We start from the raw sequence: 24,183 nt of genomic DNA on the forward strand, positions 1-24,183 counted from the left end.
AAAGGAACTGCTACCAGCTAATTCAGCATACTTTTGATGGTACCAATTTGCCAAAATATAAACAAATATAGGCTAAAGGCTAACAAAAGAAAAAAAACAAGGTCTTCCTGTTTACATCGTTCACAGTGCACGGATTGAAGCGGACCCAATAAAAACATGCATTTGCTGAGGGACATGTACGAAGGAGCGAATTTATCATTATCATCTTGGTGCAGTTCCTTTACTTCCTTTAGGCTTGACACCTCAAATGTAATCAACACAAAACAACACACACAAAAAAGGTGCACAAGGTTAGGGTTGTTTGGTGCATCTGGTGTAACCAACACTTTTATTTGGTAAAAAATGTCAGTCTGTGTAATCCTCTGAGTGCATTAAATGTTGTGAATTAAATTAATGAAATAACATTTGTCAGAAAGTGAACCGTTACATCACACACTGCTGCCCGTGTGCACATAGACCCCCGGGGATGCTATTAAAATTCCTGTCTTGCTGAAAGAAGCACACATTATAATTACAATTATGCACAGATATTATTTTATGTTTCTCTTAGCAACTCACCCATTTGTTTTCCTTTTATATTTTTTTACATATGCATCTATTTAATGCCCTCATCCCCTTCCTGTGATCACAGACGGGCATCGATCAGCTCGAACTAACAGCCAGCGGGTCCTCGGGGGGGTTACTGGAAGGGAGAGGCAGATATGTTCGGCCATTTTAGACCCTGCTTGTCTTCTAGTCTCAGGTGATTGGGTCTAGCTTTTAGTCCCCATCTGGTGCTCAGAGACCTCCTAACAACCTAATTACTGAGGGGTATCTCTGCTCTCCTGGCCGGATTATAGGCCCCATGTTGAACACTGGAGCACAAAATGTCTGCCGGCTACAACCGGCTGAGTGATGTTCTTTAGATAGCAGGATGTGGTTAGTTAACTGGTACCCACCCTGCCTTGAAATGGAAAGATCCTGTGGTCTTATATTCTGTGGAACAGGAACTGAAAATGCAGAGATTTGGCATTTTGGACAAATAAACATTTGAACAGCCCTCATATGCCACCCGGTAGCTTGTGTCTGTTCGCTGCACATGGGGTTCTGATTGAATTTCTCTATCGTACATAGTCTCCCACACTGATTTGCATGTCATCCCTTTATGTAATTGGAAGTTAAGTGTTGTTTGATGGCCTGATGATGACACAGGAATGATAAAACAGTCCTTTGTGTTGCTCTTTTACTGATAATGATGAATTTCTGCCTGCAGACCTTCAGCTTAGTGTGGCCTGGTATGCAGCCAATCAGTGCATACCTTCCGTGTCACCCAGAGTAGTGCCTTGGGTATTTTAAATGATAAAATGTACAATATTAAATGGATTATTTCAAAGGTTTTTGTGAAGTAAAAGTTGCTTCTGGTATTGCTTATGGAGTCTGACATGATAAGTAGCTTAATGTCTTACTTTACAAATCCTAAAGCTTTGCCTTTTGCACGTCTCAGGATTTTTAAAGGATTAGAATCAGCTTGATAAATAATTGTAAATCGACCGTAAATCTATATAGTTTCTACAGAGCAGTGACAGGGGATGCTTGAGGCGAGAGAGAAAACAGAACGCAATGTGCCGCATCCTCCCATCCTGTGCCAAGTTGAGGTTGTTATGGCAACCAGAATCCGGTCCTATACCTGTTGCCATGGTTGAAAAAGACAGAGTAGTGATGACGTTTATGAGGCAGCAGAATGCGTCTGCCATTTTAAGTCGAGGATGTGACTCTGCTGGGAATATTTACTATAAATGGTGCTCAGAGGAATTCCTCATTGACATCTTAATCTGTGATTATAACTATGCGTCACATAGATTCTGCTTTTAAGTGGGATGTACAGGTGCATAAAATGAACACAGAGTGACCGAGTGATATTCGGTTGAGGCAAAGTAGGTGAGTCATGCTGGAAGATATGGGCCACTCCTGTCGGACAAAATTCACCTAGTTCTGCCTCAGTCTTCAACATTTAGGTGCAACATTTTGACAGATGTGTGATGACACAATAGCTGGATATACCTTGAGAGGCAGTGTGTCATTCTTTTTAGACTACACACACATGTAAGCATCCCTTACTGCATTCTTGCCTTTAATACACATTTATAGACTCTTACATGCGAGACCCACTCTTCTGACGCACTGACAGGACCACATGGGTGAAGCAGCTATCTGTTCTGAGAGCAGTGGAGTGGGCATGAGAGATGTTCATGCCACATCGTGAGCATGATTCACCTTTAGGAGTTAAACAGTCTCCCACTAGCTGCTACCATGAAGCTTTTGCTGTGCTTGGGTACATTTTTACACCACGGCGGCGTAGGGATGCACCAATACTGGATCAGATATTGAGCCGATACTGACTATAATAGCTGGATCGGGTATTAGTGACAATGGGGCTGATCTATTCAATTAAATTCTATGTTTATATACCATATACATTTTATACTGGTATTTTAATTCCTGTCCATCTTGTTGCTGCATTAAAAAGATTTACACTTGAATTGTAATACATGATCATTTTGTTAAAGTTGTTAGTGTACGATTTATAATTCAGTAAATTTATATCTATGAATTAGAAATGTTTAAGTCAAGTCTGATGTTGCCTTACACATAAAAGAAATACCATACAGCTTGAACTACTTAAATGTACTTTCAATTTGCACAGCAGAGATATATCTTTAATTCTATTTTTATTGTATTTTTTTCTTTCATTTAACGTAGTAGTTGGTATGTATATAGAGATTTATAAATATGTTTTGTTTTTTTAAGATGATTTATATGGGCACCCGCTCTACTAACTGAGCACTCGGGGTGTCCAAATACGGTGTTTATTGTACTTACCTCTTGTCGTTCGTGTAAGTGATGCACATTTTTGTGATGAATGTAAATTGCTGCTGTAACAACTCAATTTCCCTTCGGGGATCAATAAAGTCAATTTATCTATCTATTTATCTATCTATAAAAACTGGTATCGGATCGGTACTCGGCATCGGCCGATACCCAAAGCCCAGGTATCGGGACTGAAAAAGTCAGATGGGTGCATCCCTACGGCGGCATCCACCCTGGACTCTGATGAGAGACCATGACCGCACTCGGAGATTAGAAAGCTCACATAATTTCTTGTCCTCCTAGAACACATTTTTGATTCCCAGTAAGGCCAGTTTGTCACTGTCAGTCCATCCCCTGGCCTATCGTGGGCATCCCACTGTCTAAAATGCCCCACACGTGGTGGCACTGTCTCATCATCTTTCTGTTTTTACTGCTAACTAAGTTGCGTCGTTAACGCTGAATTTGGCTGACACTGAATGACTCTGAATTAGACTGTCTCTTCATTAATAGCCGCTGTAGATTGTTCCAGGAAAGGGGAATAGGGGCACTGGTAACATAAATCCCCCTTCGTTTCTTCATGCCCTGGCTCTAGTTCCCCTTTGGAGGCAGGTCAAAGGTGAATTTGGGCTTTATTTAGCCACCTGTCTCGCTGTATCCTCTTCCAGTGCCCAATATGGAAGCTGCTGCTCCGCCTGTGCACCTTAACCTGTTTGAAGATTGTAGGGGGGGAACAAACAAATGCATTGTTTTTACCTGTGCTAGGTTGTCGCTAACTGAGTTTCAGTGCAATGGCTGCTGCAATAATCATCACGTATTTAGCATGAAGCAGTTAGTGTTCTGCTTTCTGAGGACACGCTGTGCTTTTCTGTCAGCATGTGACCCGTGGAGGGTGATATGCAATCCCTGTCTCTCCACATCTCCTGCATTATTGATAAGTGTGCTGAAATCCTCTGAACACATAAGGCACTCTGCCCGGGACATCTTGATGCAAAAAGCCTCGCTCAAGCACCCTCATGTCGAGGAGCCAGACCTGGCTTTAATTTGCCCATTAGCGAAGCACGGAATTTGCATTTAACAAAGCTAATTACTGCTTTGTGGCTGGAGATTGGCTTGGAAATAGTAAAAAATGCACTAAATACATAGTTTATATTGTTGCAGATTCACAGTTTTTCCTTTCACCCTGCCTGTGGTTTCTATTGTTGCTCTGTTTGGATTGTTGCTAGGCCCTTGAGCACACCCGTTAGCCCCTCAAACCCTTTTTCTCTTAGACGCTCCCTCCTCTTCACCTCCCTCCTCTGTACTGTACGGTGGAGGTATGCGTTTGTCTGTATAGACTGAGTGAACTCTCTGCACTGGCCCCTGATGAAAGACAGCTTTAGTCAATAAAAGCGCATTTTGTTTAAGAGCAGGATTTGAGGAACAACTGGGGTTACGGATACCTACAAATAGCCTACAGTAATTTGCTTAATCTCCTCCCCTCTCTGCGTCACATATCGAGTGCAGGGTGTGGAAAGCTTGAACACTAGTCCCAGGGGTCCCAGCAAGCATGGTTGAGAGGGATAACATGCCAGGCATGGCTGCAGATTCTTGTTCATTAAGAAATGCCTGTGTGGCCATAGGGAATGGCTGGGTAGTGCAGAAAATGTTGTGTCATCATGCCCTTCGCAGACACAGCAGGTGAAGGTGGTAGAGGGAGAGTAGGCTACATGTGTTATTATTTAAACTCTGTGTTGTTTTGCTGTGTTTTCTATGCATGCGATGAATTAAGACCGTGATTAAAAGCTAGCGCGTTTGGCAAAGGTTGACACAACAGTTGCAGTTCTCAAAAAAGCCAATGGCTCATAGTCCGCCACTGGTTCATGTGACTTTCAGTTCCAAATATATCACTGTTAGTGCTCTGATTTGAAGAACAGGATCTTTGGAGACCCACTGTTTGCCAACCAGGATAAAAATAAATAGTATGTTAATAAGAGTACATTTAGAGTGTTTTTTTGCGAAACTGAAATGTGTTTTTTTAGAAGGATCAGAAGAAAATCACGAATAATCTCTTTAAATGAGGGATGGGAGTTTGGGTAGATGTTGCAACAACCCCCCTAACTAGTTTAAGAGTGAGATAAAGTGAGTTGGACAAGCTTTTCTCCTTAAAGTGACAAGCTGCTCCTCTGAGCCGCTCAGCTTTTTAATTAATTATTAATATTTCTTTTAACTGTTTTAACCGATAGGGTTAATCGGTTAAAATGCTTAATGTCTGTTAAACGGTTAATTATTAACATCCCTATGTATCATAAATGAATTAACTTCAGTTAGACTTCAAGATGAAACTTCAAGAACATGGAAGTAGTTGTTGTCTCATATTCACATTGAAACCAGATGTTATCAACCACATTACTAATTTTGTTCTTCCCCCTCACAGCTATTCTCAACCCTAAAGCCCCAAAGGAACCAGCAAAGACCTTCAGTTTTGATTACTCCTACTGGTCGCACACCACGGTGAGTTTGAACATTTTCTCTGTTCCATAGTCCAGTGTAATGACCAATAAGAAGGGAGATTTTAAAAAATCTATATAGAATTGCAAAGTCAATTTGAAATACCACACAAGTTAATTGAAATTCTATACATTTTAAGTCCTCTCTCTGTCTTTTCCCACAGCCGGAAGACCCCAGCTTTGCATCACAGAACCTTGTGTTCAATGATATTGGCAAGGAAATGCTGGCGCATGCCTTTGAGGGCTACAACGTCTGCATCTTTGCTTATGGCCAGACGGGATCTGGCAAATCCTACACCATGATGGGCAAGCAGGAGGAGGGGCAGGAAGGAATCATTCCCATGGTTTGTTCTACAATACATCTTTCTGATTTAACTGAATTGCATAGCAGCAGATGTTAAGAAACTTTGCCCGAGGGCTATCGAAGAAGAAAAAGATTATGCACTCATTTCTACAGGTTCTTCAAGTACTCAACTCTGTTCTGTGAGAACCATGTGACGTGCTGGTCTGATGTTTTATTGCTAAATGATTTCCTATATATACAAATAAGTTGTTTGTTATTATCTTGTTTATGTGTTGGCCCTCAGATCTCTCTTCCTATTCCTCCTCCCTTTCACCTCCCACATGCTGTTAATTTGCACTAAACATCTTCTTTCTCTGCCTCTCAGCTCTGTGAAGATCTATTTGAGAAAATCAATGAAGACAACAACAAAGAGAAGCTCTCCTACTCAGTAGAGGTGAGTCCCAGACTTGCTTTGGCATCTGTAATCCCTGTTCTCATCCCCTGCCTCTGACTCTTGTGTCGGCTTGTCTCTAATGAACCATTCCTAGCCTTCTCCTAACAGTATATCTGGTTTTAGTAAGACATCACTCACGCATTGGCTGAACCTTCAAAGATGCCGGGTTGATTTAGTTGAATTATACACTTGTTCCTCAAACTGTAAAACAGAAGAAAATTTCAGAACAGCAATTGATTCTGATGTGGAGCAACTATTACAATTAATCAACTTCATTTACTGCTTTATGATGTTGCACTGCAGCACCTGAACCAATTACTTTTGCAATTGTTTCCAGGTCAGTTACATGGAGATCTACTGCGAGCGGGTGCGAGATTTGCTAAACCCCAAGAACAAAGGGAATTTACGAGTGCGAGAGCATCCGCTGCTGGGTCCCTACGTGGAGGACCTGTCCAAGTTAGCCGTCACCTCCTACACAGACATCGCTGACCTGATGGATGCGGGCAACAAGGCCAGGTGAGCCGAGCACCGAGATCATGCTGCCATCATGGGAAGGGAGGGGGAACGATAGTGGTGGTGATAGCTGTGATGATGTGATATGTCACATCCTCAGAGCAATGAGTTAATAAAAGGAACAGTGTGTAGCATTTCGAGGGGTCATTGGTGTATAATCACCTGAAACTACGGCTACATCCACACTGATACGTTTTCGTTTCAAAACGTATAACTTTTGCATCGTTTATTCCTAGCGTCCACACTACTCCGGCGTTTTTTGACCCCGTTTTAGTTTTAAAACTTCGGGTTGCATTTGAGTCTGGACAGACAGAAACGGAGACCTTTGAAAACGATGACACAGACGCCCACGTTCGCTTCTTGATTGAATCTTATCTTATCATTCATGACGCGTTCTTCCCTGATTCATCACACCTCATCACGTGAACCTTCTCCGGCATCAGCCTCGACCAACAGCGGATAATTTCAACATGGATAACGAGTTACAAGCGTTGCTGACCGTGTTGTCTATGTTAGCAGCTGTTGTGCATGCTACCTACTACTGCCTACATGCGCAGGAGGCAAGCTACTATTTGAGTGCTTTACATCAATTCCCGTGTCCTGTGCTGCTTCCTGTTTACACCGGCATACGCATGACCAGTGTACGTGAATGGTCAGGTGATATGTGTTTTCAGGTGTGGTAGTATGGACGGAGATTAATTCTGAAATAGCCCTAAAACCCTCGTCTGGACGGAGATCGTTTTTATTTTAAACAGCGTTTTAGTGTAGTTGTGTTTTCGTTAGCTTAAAATGAGCCCTTCATATCGACATAGGGAGTGGGTCCTCTTACTGGAGTCCGACATGTTGCTCCGCCATGTTTCTACAGTAGCACAGAATCGACAAACCAATCACTGATTATAGCGAGAGTGTTACCACGGGTTTGCACTCAGCGGCTCACGTAGTCCTGGAAAGGGAGGAGTGAGCAGAGGGGTACTCAGTTGGTTGCAACCTGCAACCACACCACTAGATGCCGCCAAATCCTACACACCGCACCTTTAAAACTGAAAATTGCCAGCAAGATCACAATAATTTGGAAACAGGAAATGTTCTCTATTACATAGATTTTTATAGCTTGATCGTCAGTGTTGTTCAAGGAACAGCTAGTTATATTCGGGAGACCAGAACAAGAAGTGAGTATTTCTCATTCAAATTAGTGCATGTGATGTATATGTGTGCGTTTCGCTTTTACTCTGTATGTGTGTGTGTGTGTCACGAGAGCTCCTGTGGGGAGGAGTGAACTCTGCCTTAATCTTCCTGTGCTGACTCAGAGGGCTTATTTCTGGAACATGCCGTGAAAAGCCCGTATCTCCCCCTGTGACCGTCCCTCTGACTGCGCCTTGTGTATTTGTGTTTGCTGCCTCATAGTATTATCCACCTCCGCCATACAAAGTAATCCCTCTCAGACTCAATTCCCTCTAATAGGCGTAAAACCCAGCGACGATAGCGCCGGTAATAGCCAATGCCGTGAATTTAGCATTAATAATACTGAATAATTTAAAAGGGATTAAAGTGCTCAGAAAAAAATGAGTTCCATCCATATTGTTTTGTATTTATTTTTTTTATTTTACAGAACTGTTGCTGCCACCAACATGAATGAGACCAGCAGCAGGTCCCACGCTGTTTTCACCATCGTCTTCACACAGAAGAAACACGACAGCGAAACAGATCTCTCCACAGAAAAGGTCAGAGGAGACATCCTCTGATTCTTAAATTAGATCATTAATTATTCACACTTAACCATGTTTATTACTTATTACTGACTCTGATCCCGTGCTGTTGGGAGTGCATTTCTTCAAGTTGTTTTTTTTAACTTGCAGCCCATTTATATAGTTTGCTCCTTTTGATTGCGGCTAAGATGTCTCCTAGACGGTGGTGATCGCCATTTTACATTTGACTTTTAGCATTTCCTCTGACTGCGGCAGAGACAAAGACCGCTGTGTTATTGTAAACACAATGCCCATTGTGTTTAGCCACTCTATCAGATTGTACTGCCTTGCTGCATCTCACTTGACAGTAATGTTTTTTTTAAACTATTTTAACAGTTTTTTTAAAACATAATGCACTTTATATTTGGTATTTAATGCTGTCATTGTTTCAGTAATATTCTCATCTTCTCTCAGTTTATCATTAAATTATTCATAATGCATCTAAAATGCATTTACTCCCTCTTCAGGTCAGTAAAATTAGCCTGGTAGACTTGGCAGGGAGCGAACGAGCAGATTCCACTGGAGCTACGGGCACCAGGCTAAAGGTAAGACTCCCATTATCACAGACAGCATTAGCAAACTAATATTACCCTGATGGGTCATAAATAATATGTTCTTTTTCATCTATGTTTGCAGGAAGGAGCAAACATCAACAAATCCCTCACCACGTTAGGAAAGGTTATCTCCGCCTTGGCTGAAGTGGTGAGTGTTTTATGTCTCTCTCTGTTTATTTCTGTCTTTTCTCTCTCCTCCTTTCCACCCTTTTCTCTTACCCTCTACAACTTGACCCTGTCTTCTCAAATGAATGTTTGTAGCCTGGCATGCTGTAACCACTGCCCTTCTCTTTTTCTCTTCTTTCGTCCTTGTAATGCTTGCAGACACAGGATAACTGTACCAGCAAGGTAAAAACCTTTGACAGCTCAACCACCAACCTCTCGATTTCCTCCCATGAGGCAGATTTGACAGCCTTTTGCCATGCGCAATGCTGCACATAGTGTTCTGTCACCGCCATTTTATTAAGCGTTTCATCAAGGGCTGTGCTTTTAGGCACCACGATCCCCGCGCTAGAGCAAAAAACTAATCAAATCAGGCCTCTACCCATTTTACCCGACCTCCTGTCCATTACATATGAGGTGTTTGTCATGGTACATCATAATATTGTTCAGTCTTAACTGCCATCTCTAATTTTCCGTATTAAAACAGAAATATCAGCTGTCTGTTTTTTTTCTACCTGCCAACTTAATGTTTGTTTACTGCAGAGCAAGAAGAAGAAGAAGACTGACTTCATCCCGTACAGAGACTCTGTTCTGACATGGCTGCTGAGGGAGAACCTCGGTATGAACATTAATATCACCTGATAAATATCCTTCACCGGTGGAATTTATGTCTGTAAACTGTGGAGCAGAAATCTTATTCCTGGACAGCAAAAAAAATGAACCATCTGTATCCTGTAAGATGAAGTGGGGGTAAAAAAATGACTTGAGCTAGTGTACATTACTCTGCCAATTTAAGAAGAACACTGTCAGCAGACTGTATTTCAACCTAACTAGACAAGCACGCCCATCTCCTTGGCTCAGTGTATCTTCAATCTTAGCACACATGTTGCTGTTTAGTCTAATGAGACAGAAGTTTTACATTAGTGGAATTACTATTCAGCACTCATTTTTGCTGTGGCGGTGTTTTCTTCTGTGCTGAGCATTGGTGCCTTAGAGTGCAGTTGAAATCAGGTTGTATTTTGAAATAATTCTCATTTTGGTACACAAAGAGAGGGTTGTGAAAAATGGCCTTTTACCCACATTGTTGCATAATTTCCTTCTTTTTACTGGTCTTTTTGTTATCAGGTGGAAACTCAAGAACAGCCATGGTTGCTGCCCTCAGTCCTGCAGATATCAACTATGATGAAACTCTCAGCACGCTCCGGTAAGGTTTCCATCCAGGACGGAGACAATAACTTACAAAATCATTAGGGGTGCGCCGATTGTAAAATGATGGGCCAATACCAATACCGATTGTTTGCTTGTCGGGGGAAACAAAGACATCTTCATTATAGAACAATCAAATAAACTGTCTACGCTCTTAAAGTAGCCCTTCATTCATATCTTGAATGAGCACGAATTAAATCATACAAATTTATGAAACAAGCTTTAAAATAACCTTCTTTCACATGAAAAAATAACTGTTTCAAAAGCCCCTTAGCCTGTAATCAACCACCTAGATCACCACCACCACCACCTAGAACCACCAATCAGAGGACTTTATTACCTAGTCCAACAAAAACATTTTCTGAAACATAAATTAAATGTAATTAAATCAGCAGCTAACAACACAACAGTTAGCCGGCACAAAATTAATGCAAATCGGCCACTGCCTTTTGGGAATGTCATCTTATTTGACAATAGGCAGATTGCAATCCACGAGGTGAAAATCGGCCGATACTGACGTTCAGCCGATAAATCGGTGCATCCCTGAAAGTCATTCTAACTAGTTGTTTGCATTTAATTTTTAAAGCTAGGGTTGGTAATCTTGAAAAACCAGCAAGGGTACGCTAGATTTAAAAAAAATATCCAACTGAAAAACCCACTCTTTTCCAATGAAAGAAGCTAGCAGCACTAACTCCAAAAGTCTCTAAATCTAAGTCGGCAACACTGACAGTCCGTCCTGTCAGTCCTCCCTCCAAAGCCAATTATCATTACGACGAACATGGCTACTGTTAGTACTCACAACTGTGAAGCTAGCAGCTTGTGGACACGCAATGAGTGCACGGGCAGAGTGTGCACAGGTAGGTAGCCCGTCCAATCATTACATTCGGGGCCCAATGAAATACTTGGACGGGCTTATTACAGTCCTGCAACAGCCACAGATACCGGATTATTTTCTTTTTTTGTCAGAGCATTTGATTTATTGATTGCTGTTGGGATGTAATTAGAATTTCAACAAATATAACAAATAACATGTTTTTGAGAACACTACCAACCCTAGCTTTAACTACAAATAAAGCTTATCACTATTCCGATTTTTTTTTTTTAGCTATGCTGACCGAGCTAAGAACATCAAATGCAATGCCATCATCAATGAGGATCCCAACAACAAGCTGGTGCGTGACCTGAAGGATGAAGTGGCTCGACTGAAGGAGCTGCTCCGTGCCCAGGGCCTGGGAGACATCCTCGACAGTGAGTTTAACGCTATCACAGCGGCAACATGCAGTATCTGCAGCCACACAGCTTCTACCTTCTCTCTCAGGGGCTACCACACGCTGGCAATATCTTCTTTCTACTTCACTGTCTCGTTTCTTTCAGTCATCCAACTTTGTTTTCATCGCTGTGCCTGTATTCATGTCTAGTACGCAACTAAAAGGACTTGTAATGGCTTTTTTACCACGATGCAATCCTGGTTTATTATGCCTCCTTACTGAGTAAAATGTATATTTTGTACTATAGAACATTCTTAGAATTTTTAAGGTTGCATACTATATAATTACAAATCATTTAATGAAAATATAACATATTTGGCTGATTGTGACTGACATCACAAACGGTAGTTTAAAGCTGCATTAAACTGTCACGCTCCATTTGTTGTACACAAGAGTAATGGCTCATAGCCTAGTGAATTAGAGACATAATACACCCATTAATAACTTCTAATATCTGAACTGATTAATAACCTCTCCACTTGCTAATGCCTTCTTTGATCATGCCTAATGACACGGCTCTTAACAAGTCATTCCATGCTGTTTCTTCTCATCCTCGTTACGGTTCTCATCACTAAGAAATGTCTGTAACCTTTTCCTCCCATTCTACTGGTGCTGACCTCTGACCCTTCTCATCTTTTCCTGCTTCCCTTCAGTCGATCCTATGGGGGATGATTGCCCAGGAAGTGGAATCAAATGTGTGTATACGTGTGGTAGTCGTGAATTATCAATTAATAATAGCTAACATTGCTTATGCATTACTTGTATAATCTGCTACCAGCTTTGCATGTAAATGCTAAGAAAGCAATAATAGAAGGAGACTCTAGGCTTCCTTAGGTGTGCTGATCTGGCGAGGGTTAGTATGCCGCTAGGTTAGCATGCTTTGCGCTTGAATGATGGTGTTGAGGCGGCTATTTGCAGGCTCCAATCCAACTAGATCACAAGTTACTTTTGGAATAACCCTTTTAGAAACATTAGTCTTAGAATAGCTTGTCTGTCTTCCCCCACCCCCCGAGGCACCCACACCATTTCCTTACCATGTCTGTCTTTGACTCACTTCCTCAAGCTTCCTTTTCTTGACGGTGGTCTTTCTGCTTTTTATTTTTTTTCCTGCCTACTAACCATCCGCCGCAGCTGACACTGCTCTAATCTTTAGAATGGCACTTCTCAGTTCTCAAACTGAGGCTCAGAGCTACAGATGGAAAGGTGCATGATTTTACATTTCTAAGTAGCCACACCAGAGGTGTACTGTATGTATACAGAGGTAGTTGGCTAGCTTGACGTGTTATGATAGTATTGGATAGTTAGTTTGCTTGTGTGCCTTCTGCTGTAGTCTCAGAAATCCCTAATTTCTCCTCCTTCTTGCCCTTTTGCACTAATAATCTATGTAAATGTTTTAACCCTAAGTTTACTAGCTCGGTGCTAGGGTTGATGCATTCCCTATTTTTCTGGAATATGAAACGCCTATATTTAGGGCTGGGTGATAATTCAATATGATAACATATCGTCTTTCAATGGAATCGTATCCTGATTAAATCATATATTGAGATATCATGATTAGGGCGGCACAATTAATCGAAATTTTAGTTAAAAGCGAAATGAGTGTCAAAATACCATTTTAAATTAAATATATTCTTGCAGAGATGTCCTGGCCTACACATCATATTCTAGAAAACATATTTGTTTGGTACAGATCCCCAAAAATCACACCATAATGTGATTTTTAATAATGTTTTCAATGAAAATGAGAATAATTAAGTGAAAATGATCATTCCCTCTAAAATCGCAAATCATATCACAATTGCAATATCAGTCAAAATAATCGCAATTAGATTTTTTTTTTCAAAACCATGCAGCCCTACTACAGGATACACAATTACGTTGTCTAAGTTGATAACAATAAGCACATACTAACTCAAGTTTCTCTGAAAATCTGAACTGATAAGTATCTGCTTATGGGAATACCCCACTGTAGATAAAATCAAACTATTATCTTATCTGATTACTCTGTATTTGTGTGCTTGCATGTAAACACAGTCAGTGTATAACTGGAAATATTCATTCATTTTTTCCTCTATAATTTCACTTGAAAGTTCTTAATTACATGTGAAAATACTCCGTACTTTTAATTTGTCAAGTATTTAATTCACACAGGAGTATACAGAAATCTGCTTTACCATGTGGTTATTCCATATAGACTATTTATTTATTGAATTACCAGAAAACATGCTATTTTGTTATATATATATCGTTATCGAGATATGAAATGACCTATGTTGAGATAGAAGTTTTAGGCCATATCGCCCAGCCCTTCCTATACTGCCAGCGTCAACTGGACAGAAATATCAGCACTTCCCAAATCATTTAAACTCTACTTTTATTGGGCTTTTTGTTTATTTATTTAGTTCTTAGAAGGCACAGTCTGTTGTTGGCTATTATATTGACATGAGCTGCCTGACCTTTAGTGAGGCTGCCGTGGCTCCGTTATGGTGGATGTGTGAGTGCACGGCGTGTGTGTGTGTGTGTGTGCGGTGAATCAAACTACTCGACTGCAGGCTGAACTTTGGCAGCATGTGTCAATGACTCTCATCTGTCCTCCCTCTGGACCCTCTTACAGTCTCCATCCCCCTCCCATCCTGTAGTTGAGACACTGATGGCAGTTTTCATACAGTGTGTTCTCGTTCAAGACAAAGGCAAAAAAATAAAAATTAGTCACATCGCCCTGTTCCTCAGAACTGAACATACTATAAATTAAGTGCTCAAGAGTTAATTGCTCTGCACTGTAATTCAGGCCCACGTAAAAACAGCCCTCTGGAAACTCTCTAATAGAGTACAAGCTGAAGTTTAATGTATTTTCTCTGAGAGTTGAAGAGTCGACTGTTGTAAACCACCTGGATGAAAACTGCTTCTCTCTGTAGCTGACCATTATTCTGGTTTGTCTTAACCCTTTGACGTAAAACGTGTGTCTTACATTGGTCTTCCTTCCCCTTTGTCCTTTCTCTTTCCCCATCTCTTTCCTTCTTCTCCTATTTGGTTCCTCCATTTTATGTGTTTTATTCCCCTTCTCCTGCCCTGGGCCTATCCCACCTTTCTCTCTCTGTGTCCTGCTCTTTCTCTCTCTCTCCCTCTTTCTCTCTTTGCTGTTGGCTCAGACCTCAAAGACATTCAGAACAATAAGCATAGATACTTGATAGCCTCAGAGAACCAACGCCCTGGCCATTTCTCCACAGCCCCTATTGGTTCCCTGACAGCTTCTCCATCCTCTGGCACGCTGTGCAGCCAGGGGGGCCTCCAGTCGGTCACCAGCATCCAGGAGCGCATCATGTCCACCCCTGGAGGAGAGGAGGCTATCGAAAGACTCAAGGTAAAGATGGCCCGTGTAGACCGCAGCAGTCAAATCACACTTATGTTAAAGAGGACCTATTATTCTTTATGTTTTCCCTTTCCTTTAGTGTGTTATATAATATTTTGTGCATGTAAAAGGTCTGCAAAGTTACAAAGTCCATGCCAAGCATACTACAATTGTTAAGAAAAATATATCAATAATTGTCACATTTCATAAGAAAATGTCACTTTTATTAAATATATGAAAAGATACCTCAGTAGATAAGGGCTGTAGTATTTAAAGTTATATACTATAGTAACTGTAGAAGGTGCATCTTTCAAAAACACTGAAATACCTGTGAATAGAAAATCCTATCAACCCAAAATAAAAGCCTCACACAGCACACAGTGTGATGTTTGTTCAGTAGATTAGAAGATCTCGTGTTAATGTCAAGATGTTTAATTTTAGCCCACACACAACGTGTTTTTCATTAACGTCCTCATGTGGCCTCTGAGCTTCACATCTCTCACACACCCAGTAGACCCTCTCACTCTGTTGATAATGGAGCACATTGCATTGCAACAGCCGTCCGTGAGGAGCTGCAGTTTCCATGGCAACCATGGTGCCCAGCCTGTCCGTCATCCCGTGACGTCAAGCGCCGACGCAGATACGGAGGAAATCGGACCAAAAATAGATCCAGTGTTATTGGCTTGTAGTAGTGAGGAGCATAATAATCACATTCTTTGATCCTTGAAGCTATGTTAGTGATACAAAAACAAAGATTTTATTCATTCATTAATTCATTATGATGTTATGTGACAGAATATATCAATACCCAGAAGAACAGCACCTCACTGCATTTAAAAGATGAACAACAGCTTTACTGGAGCTTTAAGAGTCATTATCAGAGGGGAAACTCCTAAAGTTATGGTATAATTGCCATAATATTACATCAGTATGTTACCCTGCCCCTCTCTGTTTTTATGCCTGACTCAAAACTTTCTTTAATGAAAGGAAGGATTTGAACTTGACCAAGAAAGCATGTTTGTGTCTTGTATAACAACTTAAATCCAGACTGTGTGTGCCCTGTAGAGCGCTACAGGAATGAGTCCTAAACCCGTAAATGAGTTAGCATGTTAGCACTTCCGGTTCCCTCGTCTGGAAGTCAATGGGTTTTTAGTTAGATGCCTGAAATAAAGAGATTTTAACGTTTTGTTCTACAATATAAAATACGTGAGTACATATCCCACTCGTGAATTTCGAAGCCTTTATGTGTCTTAAAGAAAGCGGTTGCTAACAAGTAGCTAGATGAGACTATTAAACGTCATCACGGCGATTCGTCCTCCTTTACGGCCTCGTTGTGTATACTCATGCTCAGGCGACCGTGGTATAGTTGGTTTATAGCCTAACGTTAGGTTTTTACTTCTGGCGATTGCATTCACACTTCAAAAAACATAGATGTGGTGATAATTATCTTGCTGGACAAAAAGTATTATGAATGTGTGTTTGTCACTGAGTTTATTTTCTGCAATAATCCAAATCCCAATGGAACAATCCCATTGGCTTTTTGTTGAGGGATCCCTGCTAACTTCCTGGTTGGCCTACAAAAATGCGTCCTCCCTGGAGCACCCTATTGTTACTGAGCTAAATACACTCTTACTACTGCGCTGCTAATAGTTAAAATGACATTAAGCTGGTTGTGTTTTCCTCACACTCTGTCTCTGGTGTTCAGGAATCAGAAAAGATCATTGCCGAGCTCAATGAAACCTGGGAAGAGAAACTGCGAAAGACGGAGGCAATTCGCATGGAGAGGCAAGTACTGGCTTTTTCCACCTCTATCTATCTCTCAAGGGGGGAGATGTGTGTCATACGTGTGCCTCCACCCCTCCTTCAATTCGTCTGTGTCCTGTCAGCGCTAGACGACCCCACCCATAGCTCCGTCTCAGTGTTTTCACCCCTCTGTGCTGTCTGTCTTACTTTCTTCACCTATCTGTCTCATTTCCTCTCTGCACTGATTCTGTCCATTTCCCCCCTCTCTGTCGTCACACTCGGATGCACAAACATCCCTCTCGCACCATTTTTCTCCCTCTTTATCCACTCATCTGTGGCCGCAGACATCAGCCATGTTACCGTCTGTCCACTGAGTCTCACTGGTGCCGCTCTCTGCCTGTTGTCATTCCACAAATCACTTCTCATCCTCTTTTCTCTTATCAACACAAATGCTCTGTCTTTGCGTAAGAAAAAGTCTTTGCAAGGGAAATATATGCAACATGCTGTATTTTGAGTGTTATGCCTGAGCCTGACATGTGTTTTTTTTTTTCCTTCACTACAGGGAGGCCTTGCTTGCAGAGATGGGAGTGGCAATCCGTGAAGATGGAGGCACTTTGGGGGTCTTCTCTCCTAAAAAGGTAGAGCAGACATGAGAGAAAAGCATTGATGGCGGAGGACTATGTCAAATCTCCCATGGGTGGTGGTGTGGTGATGCACACCCTTCCACCATCACTTCCTCACTTCTGTTTCCCATGTTATCTTTTTTTCCATGAGCACCCTCCCTGTACCGTCACTGTTTTTTTTTCTCATCTACTCACTTCATTGTTCTGTCTGTTTTTTCCACTCTGTTATTTGCTCCCTTCACATACTCAGCTTAGCCATGAAAACCTATTTGATGAGCAGCTTGATTTTCCCACCAAAAAGGTTTGTTTGATTGAATTAGAAGACAAAAAAGCACCTTCCCCACACTAGATTTAGTTGTGATTTAACTCAAAGCTCATTTCCATGAGTTCTCCTCATGATTACTGTTGCACAGATGCATTTTGTGTAACTACTGTTTAGAGCATCTACAGTTCATTTTCCCCCTCCATGTTTGAGTCAAATATACATGATCTATTAGAAAGTATCAAGATTCTTTGAAGTTAAATTTGACACTTGAATCGAGGTTTATCTTTGAATATAATTAGGGCTGTCAAAGTTACCGCAATAGTAAGGCGTTTTTTCTATTTCTTTAATGCATGCAACTTGCAATTTTTAGGTTGCAGCGGGCTCAGTTTTAAAGCCAGAGTGAAGATACTGGTATCATATGAAACTAGAAAACATGTCATAATGGCATACGGCAAAGGAGGCTAAATAACGCTCCAAACTTGCACTAAATTTTGGTGAGGTAAAACTGGCATGACCATTTTCAAAGGGGTCCCTTGACCTCTGACCTCCAGATATGTGAATGTAAATGGGTTCTATGGCTACCCACGAGTCTCCCCTTTACAGACATGCCCACTTTATGATAATCACATGCAGTTTTTGGGCAAGTCATAGTCAAGTCAGCACACTGACACACTGACAGCTGTTGTTGCCTGTTGGGCTGCAGTTTGCCATGTTATGATTTGAGCATATTTTTTTATGCTAAATGCAGTACCTGTGAGGGTTTCTGGACAATATCTGTCATTGTTTTGTGTTGTTAATTGACTTCCAATAATAAATATATACATACATTTGCATAAAGAAAACATATTTGTCCTCTCCCATGTTGATAAGAGTATTAAATACTTGACAAATCTCCCTTTAAGGTACATTTTGAACAAAATGTGCTATTAATTTGCGATTTATCGCGATTAACTATGGACAATCATGCGATTAATCGCGATTAGATATTTTAATCAATTGACAGCCCTAAATATAAAACTTGGCTCTGAGTAGATTATTCAAACTTTTCCTTTAGCTGCTTATTAGCGCTGTCATGAGGCTTATTAGATTACAGGCAATGGTACATATCCCCTCACTCTCCTTACCTCTCCAGCATCTTCCAGTAGAGAAACAGAAACATAAAGACTAGTAGATGCGTTACTATACGCTTGTCAGAAGAAGCAAGATTTGAGATTTGTTATATTTAATCACTACTGTTCAGCTCTAGCTGTCACTAGATCAGCTGTGGTTTTCAGAAAATCTCCCTCTTTGAAATGAATCCTTCTTAGGCATGTTTAGACCCCCCTCCTCCCTCTGCTGCTAATTTATGTTTTTCTCCTTCACATCCAATTTTCATTTCTTTCTCTCCTTTCACTCACCGCCGCTCCGTGGGTTAGCATTTCGTTGAGAAGCCTTGTGATCTTTATGCAGACTTTAATGGGGTGTTTTCCCCAAAAAAGGTTGGTGGTTTGGCGAAGTAGCTGCTAGCATTGTTTGTAGTGGTGTATCAGACTCTAGAGGTGTCAGCACTGTGTCCATGTTCGTGTACTGTATATCATGAATCACTGACAGGTCATCAGCAGTGTTTGATATGAAACTATGCCCACTTGATTAACATTCTGGTGTCGGTATACTTTCGGCGCTGCTGAATATAGATGAAAGTAGTGAAATCCTAGAAATGTTTTTGTGGTAAACGGGTCCACCTCTTATGTTTCATCTGTAGACTCCACACCTGGTTAACCTGAACGAGGATCCTCTCATGTCAGAGTGTCTGCTCTACTACATCAAAGACGGAATTACAAGGTAACCGGAACCTGAATGATGACACTGAAATGCTGCAGATGATGTGGAAAGGTTTTGAATTTCTTCCAGGCTGTATCTCTGAGTGAGGTTCCTCTTTGCTTGACATCAAACGAGGAAAAATAAAATACAGAGTCTGAGAGAAAACTGGCTTAAAATCTGCCACTGATCACAAAAAGTTTTGCTGTCTAAAGTTACTTTCCTCCCCTCTTTGTCCTTTTGGCCCCCCCTCAGTGGGCTATTCTTGTTGAGTATTTTGTTACAGTCGTGCCTCAGGGGGGACAATAAGAGATGACAGAAGCACAGAAAAAATAACCTATAGTGCTTTAGGGTCGTTGCCTCCCTAAAAGAGATGGTTCAAATGTTCCATTTAACTTCTGCCACTGACTTTTTTGATGAAATGGCTGCCAATAGGATGAGAGGGCAGTGTTCACTCTCTCAAAATGGCCTCTGTGATTATTTCAGGGTGGGTCAGGCTGATGCTGAAAGACGACAGGACATCGTTTTAAGTGGTGCGCACATCAAGGAAGAGCACTGCATCTTCCGCAGCGAGAGGAATGCCAATGGAAATGGTGAGGCATCATATTATGAGTTTGCTTTTGTGTTGTGTTATCTGGATTATTTTGAATTAAGCAGAGTTGGTAGATAATTTTTCTGCTCTAATAGCCCCCTAAATAACTGCAAAAGCAACCCCGAGGCACTTTGTCAATGGATGACATTGGTGCATAATGAAGATAGACTCAAGATTCATCTTCTGTTGCTAATGGAAACATTATGCCCTTAATGTCAGTAGTCGCTGCGTTACCTGGATTAGATATTTGTCCTTTACCATTTAAAAAATGGACAATGATGATGCTTTCCGGAATGTCTCACTGATGATTGGTTGATGTGTTTTTGCTGAAGTCATCGTCATGCTGGTGCCCTGCGAGGGATCAGAAACCTACGTCAACGGCAAGCGTGTTGAGGATTCAATCCAACTTCGTTCAGGTACATATCTCGTTGTTATAAATAATCTGTAAATGTGGTGTTTGTATTATCTGTGTAGGCTGACATGCAGGGTCTGAAATTAACTTTTTTCACTTCCTACCACTGTGGCAGACAACTTTTTTTTTGTCTGCCACTCAGAAATTTTATCTGCCACTTTTGAAATCTATGCGCTAAATGAAGGAATAACATTTTAGATCTGATGTCATTCAATGTTTGATATATTTTACACAAAAAACATTATATACATGGTAAATACAGTGATTGAATTACACCATTGAGGGTACACAGTACTGTACTTTCTTATTGTCATTTATAGTGGTTATTTGCAGAAAAACACAAAAGATTTCAAATGATTATTTAAATATTTGCTTTGATTAAAAAAGATGTTAGGAAGTTAAACAGGTCATAATTCTCTCTCTAATATCTATTTTATATTGCTGTGAAAACATCTCCTTCAAACAACTGGATTTATTCAAGTTTCTCACCAAAAACTTAATTTTACGAAATTACGTTTTAACACATCATGATAACGTTATAATTTACCTTCACCTAATAGTCCTTTTTCCTGAGCAGACTTTGAACGCCTCACAATAATAACTGAATGGCACCTCCGTTAACGTTAGTAGCTCCGCTATTTATCCAATCAGGACTGTGCTGCCCACCTGCTTCTAACAGATAACATTACAAACTCTCCTCCTGTTGATTTAAACACGAGTTTGTTGTTCACAGTGTCGCATTATCTGGGAAAAATAGGGTGTGTCCCCTCAGGTTTAGTAGCGTCACGCTTTTGAGCGCTTTTTTTCTCTCCATCGTGTGTCCGGCCAAACAAACCGAAACATGATACAATGTGCGTATACGTCATTATGCATGTGTAACTGTCGGTAAGCATCAATAAGAGGAATCGATAGTCACAGAGGCAGACAAAGAGAAAGTGGACAACTATGGTTCTCTATTCCCATCACTAGTCTTTTCCCTGCCTGCCAAAGTGGCGGGTGCTAATTTCAGACCCTGCCGACATGAGATGACTGATATCCTAATAGCTATAATTAATTTAAATCATATAATGTTTTTTTCCTGGGGCTTCATAACTCAAAGTTTCACAATCTGGCTCATTGCACCCCATGTGGTGCTCTAACTTTAATTCAAAAAACAAATTTGGAGCTCTTACATTCACAGTGTTCTATCAGCACTGAAGGAACAAGGTCTTTGCTAATTTCATGCTCTCTCCACGCTTATTCCTGCGCCATCTTCTTTCAGGTAACCGCATCATTATGGGAAAGAACCACGTGTTCCGGTTCAACCACCCGGAACAGGCCCGAGCTGAAAGGGAGGAGAAGACGCCGACTGCCGAAACCCCCGTGGAGCCGGTGGATTGGACCTTTGCTCAGAGGGAGCTCCTGGAGAAGCAGGGCATCGACATGAAGCAGGAGATGGAGAAAAGGTACGCAATCCATCCTGTGGATAGCTGTATTTAAATGAACTTCTAAGTCTGGTTGGTTATGGATTGTGTGATGCGTTTCACAATATATATTCTACTCCTTTTATGTAGGCTCACTGAGATGGAAATCTTGTACAAGAAGGAGAAGGAGGAAGCAGACCAACTTCTGGAGCAACAGCGACTGGTGAGTTCAAACACGCTGGAATTTAATCAAACCCACTTTGTGAATTTTATGGATTCAGTTTATCCGTTAGATGTTTATGGCCCTATGATTTCTGCGATGCGGAAAACACAGATGTAATCGCGGAATTTGATATTAATAATGAAATCAACTGTAAAACGCGGACTATATCGTGGAATTTGCCAAAATGTGGATGCAATTTATAAAATTCAGGGTTTTCCCTGCCATTATAAGCGTTTTTTGTTTGTTTGTTTTTTTAATTTAATTGTTTTCTAATTTGCTTAAATTTTAACATACATGATTCAGAAAAAAACGGAAAACACATAATTTGTGAAAAAATGAAACATAGAAACTTAAAGGGACTCAATGTAAGAATCAGAAATTGCTTGTTAACAGTGACACCTGAAGCCGTTAAGCCAATGAAAGCCGGCGTCCTGTTGCTCGCGCTTGTGCTCGCACTACGTAGGCACGAGCGAGCATCGGTCAAAACAATGAGGCGACACACAAGAGTCTGAACGTGATTGACAGGCATCACGTTGTTTAACATTAGCAACATTCACTTGATATGCTCAGAGCTAAACTAACTCTCTTCTGCACGGCCGCTCGTTTTCTCACACACTCGCCGCCGCTCTCTCTCTCTCTTGCCTCACCACTCACTTCCATGTGCACACACACTCTCACAACATTAGTTTTCACCCCGACGTCAGTCACATTCCTGCTTTGCCAAACGGGCTTCACCAGATATAATTTAGTTTTTTTTGTGCTTCCATGGAGTTTGTGTTGGAGTCTGAGTCGTCGTGGTGGGGGCTGAGCGTTTGTTGGCGTTAGCGGACTACGTTTCTAACCAACCGTTAGCTATCGTTAGCTATCCCTGTAGCTGCGCTGAAGGGAGTAGACACACGCAAACGCGCATGACGTCACATCAGCTGGGACCCGAGTCCTTCACATAAAAAGCAGTCTATAGGCTGATAGAGGAAACACAGAAAGTTGCGTAAGGTCTCATTTTTTAAGTTAGGTTACAACCTGTTCCCTCATTTGCAATAAAAAATGATTTATATGTGTAAAACGTTACGTACAGTCCCTGTACAACAGATTTCATAGGGCCCTAGAAGTTGAAGACAAGTTAAACTGCAGAGTGGGTTTAATAGATATAACTTATTTAATTTAAGTTATAGTTAAAGGAAGCTTCTTGAGTGATTCAGCTAGTTTGTGATATTTTGTGTGTGATTTTTTTGAGTGAAATGTTGAATGAAGTGGAATTCAAAGTTAAAGCATGGTTTTTCTATGGTCAATTACAATTGGAAAGCTAGTTTTTGCATTTTGGATGATAGTTTCACTCAATGCATTTAAATCTGACTGGTACTAATTCTCACTCTGAGCTCTGATACTTTTGAGATGTGTGTGTGTGTGTGTGGGTGCGTTTTATTCCTAGCGCATGTCTGTTCTTCTTGCATGGAAGGTTTTCTGGTTTGAGACAGATGAGCTTTTTCTTCCTCTTTGAGTTTAACTGATTTTTTTTTTTTCTGTAGCGATTTGATTGAGCGAGAATTATAGATCGTAAAGCTTCCCCCTTTTCCAAATCCCTGGTTTCACTTTTCTCGTGTCTTCTATAGTGGATCTGAATCTTGCAAAACAGCAACTTGCAGCTAAAGTTGATTTGGTGTTAAGATCAAAATTTATTTCAAACTGATTGTCAGTAACCGCACTGAAACACATCGCCTTCTTGTTTTTATAAATTGACGCTGCTTTTGCATGGTTCATGTTAATAGCATGTTTTCTTAACTCCTTCAGTACTGGTTCTGGACTAAGTTGCAGTGTTTTGCCGTTGAGCTGGTCAGCTTTGACGTGGCTGTTGATTTGCTTGGATTAGACTTCTACTTCTAGTTTTTCTTGCTCTGTTTTTATCCTGAGTTTCATCTCTCCAATGCAGTTGCTGATATGTCCAATGCATTGCGATAACAAACAATTCCTGCTGTAGTATTTTTGACAGATAGCGACAATGTGGTTTCTCATTGACTTCTTTGGCTACCTCTCTTTGCTAGCCTTACCTGGCATCTGTGTAGCCCACTGAGGGCACGGCACAACAACAGTTGAATCACAGACCTCTTCCGTACTCTGGTGGTTTTTATGTGCAAAGCTACAGGCATAGGGGTTCAGGCTCCCAGCGACATATCCAATTCTAGCCACAGATACAGTATCATACACAAGACCTGGATTATCTGTACCAAATGGTTGTGATCTGTAATGTACTTTGTCTACCA

The 24,183-nt window shown here is 41.0% G+C and overlaps 1 protein-coding gene across 20 annotated transcripts in view; it reads left to right on the top strand.

Annotated features, from left to right (window-relative positions):
* kif1b (kinesin family member 1B) overlaps window positions 1-24,183 on the top strand; it is a 76,635-nt gene that overhangs the window by 17,948 nt on the left and 34,504 nt on the right. For 8 of the 20 annotated variants that reach the window (XM_037773110.1, XM_037773114.1, XM_037773123.1 and 5 more), the window contains exons 3-22: window positions 5,261-5,337; window positions 5,498-5,677; window positions 6,002-6,070; window positions 6,408-6,586; window positions 8,193-8,304; window positions 8,796-8,873; window positions 8,965-9,030; window positions 9,207-9,230; window positions 9,588-9,663; window positions 10,170-10,248; window positions 11,356-11,498; window positions 12,172-12,213; window positions 14,668-14,879; window positions 16,573-16,652; window positions 17,173-17,248; window positions 19,240-19,319; window positions 19,782-19,888; window positions 20,220-20,303; window positions 21,561-21,744; window positions 21,853-21,925. In XM_037773110.1, the coding sequence (XP_037629038.1) occupies window positions 5,261-5,337; window positions 5,498-5,677; window positions 6,002-6,070; window positions 6,408-6,586; window positions 8,193-8,304; window positions 8,796-8,873; window positions 8,965-9,030; window positions 9,207-9,230; window positions 9,588-9,663; window positions 10,170-10,248; window positions 11,356-11,498; window positions 12,172-12,213; window positions 14,668-14,879; window positions 16,573-16,652; window positions 17,173-17,248; window positions 19,240-19,319; window positions 19,782-19,888; window positions 20,220-20,303; window positions 21,561-21,744; window positions 21,853-21,925 (2,021 nt within the window). Of the gene's footprint in view, window positions 1-5,260; window positions 5,338-5,497; window positions 5,678-6,001; window positions 6,071-6,407; window positions 6,587-8,192; window positions 8,305-8,795; window positions 8,874-8,964; window positions 9,031-9,206; window positions 9,231-9,587; window positions 9,664-10,169; window positions 10,249-11,355; window positions 11,499-12,171; window positions 12,214-12,649; window positions 12,722-14,667; window positions 14,880-16,572; window positions 16,653-17,172; window positions 17,249-19,239; window positions 19,320-19,781; window positions 19,889-20,219; window positions 20,304-21,560; window positions 21,745-21,852; window positions 21,926-24,183 lie in introns of all 20 variants that reach the window. The other 12 variants (XM_037773131.1, XM_037773122.1, XM_037773126.1 and 9 more) reach the window with 7 other exon arrangements.

Source organism: Sebastes umbrosus, chromosome 6, assembly GCF_015220745.1.
Source record: "Sebastes umbrosus isolate fSebUmb1 chromosome 6, fSebUmb1.pri, whole genome shotgun sequence".
In the NCBI taxonomy this organism is placed as follows: domain Eukaryota; kingdom Metazoa; phylum Chordata; class Actinopteri; order Perciformes; family Sebastidae; genus Sebastes; species Sebastes umbrosus.